At 37.7% G+C, this 7,205-nt stretch overlaps 1 protein-coding gene across 1 annotated transcript; it reads right to left on the bottom strand.

Moving 5' to 3' along the window:
- Positions 1–4,259: 4,259 nt before the first annotated feature.
- On the bottom strand, positions 4,260–5,234 carry LOC129405990 (olfactory receptor 4C15-like). The gene has a single exon (XM_055143717.1). It carries the CDS (start codon positions 5,232–5,234, stop codon positions 4,260–4,262), a length of 975 nt encoding a protein of 324 aa, XP_054999692.1.
- Positions 5,235–7,205: the final 1,971 nt, after the last annotated feature.

Here is a 7,205-nt window from a genome sequence, read left to right as displayed (position 1 = left end):
ATTTTGAAATGTGCCATACTTGAATGGCAACAATAGAACTAATACTAAGCTTATAAAAACACTATAAAAATCTTTTTGTTTCAAAATTTTATTTTATTATACAACTTGAATTACAAGGTTATTCATAATTGGGTTTTTGACACATGATGTTCTGTCACCAAGCCCACAAGCAATGTCAACTTCCCTCCATCACCTGCCCAGATTACCTCTCCTATGTACCTACCCCAGCCTGGCCTGCCATCTTTACAGGCACCTTTTAAATGTGATTATGAAAGGGGGCTAGAGGGGCCAGATGGGAGGTGTACTGGGGTTTTGTTTTGTTTTGTTTTGTTTTGTTTTGTTTTGGTGGTGGAATATGGGCACTAGTGAAGGGATGGTTGCTTCAGCATTGTATAAATGAGACTTAAGCCAGAAAACATTGCAATTTTCCACATGGCGATTCAATAAAATAAAACTTTTATTAAAAATATATAAATAAATAAATAAAACTTTTCCTTTAGTAAATCAAATGTTATTTTTAATTTCACTAGTAGCAATAATAACAGAAATTTCAACTAATAAAACAAATACAAAATTTATGAAATTCTATCAAAAATATCATTAAATAGACGTTTGCACCTTCTCTGGTTATTGTTATTGTCTTTGTCTACAGGTAAGTAATTTTCTAGAAAGAACCAGAGAGATAGTACAGCAAGTAGGAATCTTGTCATTAAAGAAGCTGACACCACTTCAATCAATTCCTAGTATATGGTCCGATATGATCCTCCCGACCATCACTAGGAATAATTCCTGAGTGCAAAGCCAGAAGTATTTCATAAGCTTTGCCATTTGAACCCCTCCAACAACAAAAAATCATCTAGAGAAATCCTAATCACTGTATAAAGTGTATAAAATTTAATCGACAGTTCCTATTGTTTTTTAGTTTAAATAGATATCAGGGAGAGTGACCAGGAATTTTTCTACTCATCTTGAATTCTAATCCTATGCTAAAACTCTGTTTATCTTTTTATCAAAATTTTCTTAATATCATTTGTTTTATATTCCTAAGCTTTGAATTTCACTTTGATAAATATCTACAATAGTGATGTGGTTTACTCTGAAGTTGGGTCCATGTATTCCCTGTCTACTAGAAAATTTAATTGCAATATATCCCACTTTATTCGCAATGTATTAATTTGCAATTATAACACAAATCTATAAAAAGTGTTATAGGTTTTATTAGTCACTATTTTAATAAGGAGTTAAGAATAAAAATGTTTAGATATGCATATGTTGTTCAAAAAATGATAAGGCCTAACATGTTCTCCTTAATTCAATGGAAAATGCCAACTCCCTATGTTAAATAGAGAAAAGAAAATGCACATTATATGTTTGGAAAATCATAATTCTGATGGTGCTTTCCTCTTTTACACTTATCTGACTGTAATATGAGGTTTGGGTGAAGGTAGCCCAAGAATAGAATACACTACTACTTTTTCATTTTGAGAATAAGTGCATCTGAATACACATCAAAAAAGAACTAGATGAGAGCAAAATGTGAGGGTGATTATGGAAAAAATTCACACTACTTCCTTCTCCACAATGCTTACTGACATTATGAAAGCTGAATTATTATACAGAAAAGACATGATTATGGGATCTGTAGGTCACACCAACAAATGCCTCTGGCTGACGTATATGCTCCTTAATGACCAAGATCGAAAGACATACAAAACATCTCCAAACTGAGCAGCTCGCTGCAGAGATTTTTAAAAACAGTACATTTAGGAGCAGGCGGACAAACTTGCTGCAATGCAACAATTTATGCTATTCATAACAAGAAATTCAAAATAAAGTATGGGGGAGATTGTTTGCCATAGAGGATTGATGGACGGGGGGATTGGGGGGAAACTTGAGTCTTTGGTGGTTGTAAATGTGCTCTGGTGGAGGTTTGGGTGATAAATCATTTTATGACTGAAATGCAAACAGGGAAGCTTTGTAACTATATTATAGTAATTCAAAAACTGATAATAATAATAATATAATGTTTTAAAAATAAAAAAATCATTGATGTAAAGAGGGGGTGCGGCAGGGTGATAAGATTTCACCAAAACTCTTCAGTGCCATCCTTGAGAACATCATGCTAGGATTGGAATGCGAAGTTATGGGAGTGAAGACAGATGGTCGGCAGTTACACCACCTCCGCTTCGCTGATGACATCGTTCTCATAACACCAAACATTAGCCAAGTGGCACAAATGCTGAAGGACTTTGACCTCGAGTGTGGAAAGGTCAGATTCAGCTGAATCTCAACAGGACGATGTTCATGAAAAATGAACTGGTCCCTGAAGCTCCATTTGCTCTCAATGGAACAAACATCTTCAGTAGCAGCAGCTATGTGTACCTGGGCCGAGAAATCAACATGAGGAATGACTTGGTGCCAGAACTGTGCAGGAGAAGAGAGAGCAGCGTGAAATGCATTCAAGAGCATCAAAGAGGTGGTTAGAGAAAGAAGAACCTCTGACTCCGGGCACATCTTTTCGATTCCACCATTCTTTCTTCACTAACATATGCCTCAGAGACTTGGGCCCTACGCAAACAGGATGAGAATGCTATTAGGGTATCCCAAAGAGGAAACAAAAGAGCTATGCTGGGAATATCATGGCTCACTCAAGTGAGAGAAGGAATGCGGAGTTTGACCTCCGGTAAAAAATCAGAGATGCTGTCTCATTTGCCAAGGCATCAAAAATCAGATGGGCCAGTCATGTATGTGATTCAGAGACGACCACTGGACTAGAGCTGTTACCACTTGGAGTCCTCAGGACGTCAGAAAAACTCATGGATGCCAACCAACTAGATGGTCAGATTTCTTCGTTAAATTACTGAATGAACGAGTTGAGGCTCTTCCTGTTCCTGGAACGAGCAGGTATCATGGGGCTACACTAGCTTGCAACAGGAAATATGGAGACGTTACTGGCGCTTGCTTGAGCAAATCAAAGATCAACAGGTCTATAAGTGATACAAGTGAATAAAAATATATAATAAATTTAATATACTGACTATAAAATGTACTGTGGATTCATGCCCAATTCAATCCGTTTAATCAATGACTGAATAAATAGCAGTCCTCTGACATCTTATTGCCTAGCTCTCCCTCTCATAGAACTTGGTCACTGTTTCTTTTGAAGTGCAGAAACTTCTTAGTTTGATGTAGTCCCATTTGTTTATGTTTGCTTCTACTTGCATGGTCAGTGCTGTTTTGTCCTTAAAGATGCTTTTATCTTCAATTTCATGGAGAGTTCTGCCTACATTTTCTTCTATGATTCAATAAATTTGAAAACTATTTTTTTGAGAAAAGAGAACTTGATAAGTTACCGAGAGCATTCTGTGGGCAAGGCAGAGCCCGGCAAACTCTCCTTGGTGTGAGAAATACAGTAAAAATGATGGGTCTCATTCCCCATACCCTGAAAATGTCTTCAAGGCTGCACCACTTGGAAAAATGAAAAAAGAGAGGCTACTAAATTTTCAGAGCTAGGATAAATGGACACATTACTGGTACCTGCTCGAGTAAATCAACTCTCAAGGAGATTACAGTGATATGGTGAAAATACAACATTAAAAAAAAAGCAGGATGAGGAAATTTACCATACTATAGGCCCTATAATTCACCATGCTTAGATACTATGAAAATGACCTAATTATTATGCAAGAATATTTCAACAAAGCTTTCTTATCACACAAAAAGTGAAATTTGAGTAATAATGAATTCACAGAGAAGTAACTGATTTAAAAGATGAATTATTTAACATTCTTAGTCTAAAATCACACCCAAAGATATACAATCTGACGCATCAGAATACATCAAAAAAATGAGTATATATATAGATAAAAATTTATCTATGTATGAATTTAACTCACTCACACTGCAATAAAGCTCATTATTTACAGTTAATATAGAACATGCAGAACTAAAATCAATGCACCTGAAAAAAAAATGGTAATGGGGTTCCAGACAAGAAGTATTTTCCATCTCAGAAGTCTAATGTTCTTTCAAATTTCAGTAAAGAAATTTAATTGGCATTTCAAAAAATATAATGCATTAAATTAGTCAGGAGCTTTTCCAGAATATTTTAGTTAATTATTCTCTTTTACATTTTGTGTGATTTTGGGGGAGGGGCAATAACATGTGAAAGGTCCGAGGATTTATTCCTCACTTTGCACTCAGAGATCAATCTGATGCAATAAAGTTATATTGAACCTTTTTTTAAAAATATTAAGCCTTTATTTTTCAGCAGAAAAGATCATTAACCGTCTGCACAGTTTGAAAATGGCATTTTTCACCTCCTTATTTCTGAAAGCATAAATCAAAGGATTGAGTAAAGGAGTTAGGATAGTGTAAAATATCTCCACGATTTTGTCAAAGGAGAAAGAAACTGGAGGCCGCGCATACTCAAATATACCTGGAATAAAGTACAAAAGCACAACAGCAACATGAGTTCCACAGGTGGAGAGGGCTTTCCTCTTTCCTTCAGTGCTGTAGTGTCTCAGGGAGAACAAGATAACCCCATAGGACACTAGTAACATAAAGAAGATTAGGATGCAAAAGAATCCACTGTTGGCCACTATCATAAGGCCAAAGGCATAGGTATCAGTGCAGGCAAGCTTCAGTAATGGGTACAATTCACAAATAAAGTGATCAATAACATTGGGACCACAGAAAGGAAGTTGTACAGTAAAAAGAATCTGTATAATGGAATGCAGAAAGCCCCCTGCCCAGGCTACTCCAATCAGAATGCCACAGAGCCTTGGGTTCATGATAGAAGTGTAGTGCAAGGGTTTGCAGATGGCCACATACCTGTCATAGGCCATGGATGTGAGGACAATCACCTCTGCTCCAGAAAACATGTGCAGAGTAAATATCTGCATCATACAACCTCCAAAGGAGATGGTTTTCTTTTCATAGAGACAGTCTATGATCATTTTAGGGCAAGTCGCTGAGATAATACATGCATCCAGCAATGAAAGAAAAACCAGGAAGAAGTACATTGGGGAGCCCACGAGCACTGGATTGCTGATGACGGCTGCCACAATCAGCAAGTTGCTACAGATAGTTGCAATGTAGACAAAGAAAAATATGACAAATACAATTTTCTGAACATCTGGATTCTGTGAAAATCCCAGGAAGACAAACTCGGTGACAAAGCTTTGATTTTCCATGATTTTCGGGAAAACACTCACAGCTGCCACACAGACCATCACAGCCTGCAATAAAACTGACAAGATTACATCAGAAACGTTTATTATTACAGGCACTCACAATTTTGTTCTTCCATGTGGTTCTTTCTATCCTGTGCTTCTTTTAATTTTGAAACCAAAATAAAAATATACCAGAATGTTCTGCAAAACAATCGTTTAAGATCAGGAAAATTCACTTTTTAAGATATAAAATAGCCCTCGAGAGAAAGCATCCCTAGATGAACAAACCCAGATGTGAGAGGATTGGGAACCTATTTTATTTCAGTTACCATCAAAGATTTCTTACTCATGGTATTCTAGAGAAAGTTGTTAAAGGAGACTTTGAAGCCATATCTTAGTTCTGAGGCATCAGGACGTCAATTTACTTGTCATGTTGAGCATCAAGTTGTAATCATAGACAAACCATGTGAGATGTCCCTGATCAGAAGAATTTTTTATCCACAAATGGAAAAAGATGTCAGAGACATTTTAAAATCACAATCTTCACAACAATTTCTGGATTAGTCTGAAGTGATAGGAACTTTAAGATAAATTAATCAGGCCATATGAGAGGGAACTTCTATTAAAAATGTTGAGTTCTATAAATATACAAAGCACATTACAAAACAGGTGAGAACTCTCAATCCAGAAGAAGCCTTACACTGGCTTATGCTTTGAGGCCAGGAACCACTCTTTTGGCTAAAAAGCTGTTCTATAAAATTGTGTAAAAAAACCATTGTCCTGCTGGTATCCACACAACCCACAGAAGCTTGAGGTCGCTTTTTGAGTTACACAGTACTTCTTTACTCCTGCATATTGCAAGGGGACAAATTGGACATTTTCACTGAACTTGTGCTGGAGTGGTTTGTCAGCCTCCTACCCTATCAAAATAACTCTATCATTAGCTTTATACTAGACTCGATCTCCTATTTTCACCAAAAAAAAAAATGATCGAAGGTAACCATGGCAGTAAGAAATCCTAGAACCCTAAACTACAGCTGAAGTAGTGACATAGCCAAAGACACTAAAAGTCTTCCTGAAATCCTTACACAAAATTCTAAACAACAGCTGAGTGACAACCAAAGATGTTGGAATAGTTCCAACAGGGAAGTAACTCTGTAGATTCATGAATCACGAATCAAGAAATCCCCGTTAATCGTAGATTTCTCGAGCGGGCTCAGTAAATCTCCATTAGTCCTTTCCCTGAGATCTTAGAAGTCTGTCTCGACTTGGCCCTCCCAATGATGTCCCACTGGAGACTCTTTCAGGGTCAGGGGAATGAGATCCAGCTTCTTACTGGATTTAGCATATGAATACACAATGGGGAGCTTGCAAGCCTGTCCCAAGTAGGCAGGAACCTCAGAAGCTTGCCCTTTTTTCCCAGAGGGAAAAGTAGACTACAAGGCTTGTCTGAACACATGGAGAGGAGCCTCGCTCATGGCTGTGGCTATGTTCTGGTGGTCTTCAGCTACTGGGTACTCTGTTCGGAGTGGGGAGGGAAGCTGGAGCCCATCCCCTCAGAGGGGCCCCAGGGAAGACAGCCAAGTGTGCAGGCAAGAGACTTTCTAGGACAACAGAGTTTGTTAATTCTCTGGCTGCCCTAGAGAGTGCCATGGAAGGAGAGCACAGGTGATGAATTTGAAAGACTCAAATCTAGAAGGCAACAGACACAAGGCATAAGCATCATAGAAATACCACCACACTTTCGAATGAAGATAGTAGCCTGGACAACTCAATCAGAAGTGGAACCTCTCTCATAAGGATTATAGCTAGAATATGTTGACGATCATTAATGAACTCCAAGAAACAGTGGTGCAAGATTAAGAAAGCATGAAAACAGACAGTTGAAACTCTAAACAGAAGTGAGAGATGAAAGAGATTACAGGACAGGAAAACTCAGTGGAAGGCCTTGTCATCAATAACTTTTGATGAAATTGAAAGGGTAATCAACCTGTTCCCGGCCTCTCCAAGAATTCCAGTCCTAGATAAATT

The sequence above is a fragment of the Sorex araneus genome, chromosome 6 (assembly GCF_027595985.1).
Source record: "Sorex araneus isolate mSorAra2 chromosome 6, mSorAra2.pri, whole genome shotgun sequence".
NCBI classification, from domain to species: domain Eukaryota; kingdom Metazoa; phylum Chordata; class Mammalia; order Eulipotyphla; family Soricidae; genus Sorex; species Sorex araneus.
The sequence above is the reverse complement of the archived record's forward strand: the minus strand, read 5'-3'. Positions and strand labels throughout refer to the sequence as shown.

Coding starts and splice junctions, on each gene's coding strand:
- LOC129405990 (XM_055143717.1), bottom strand. CDS start 5,234: ATGGTCTGTGTGGCAGCTGTGAGTGTTTTCCCGAAAATCATGGAAAAT.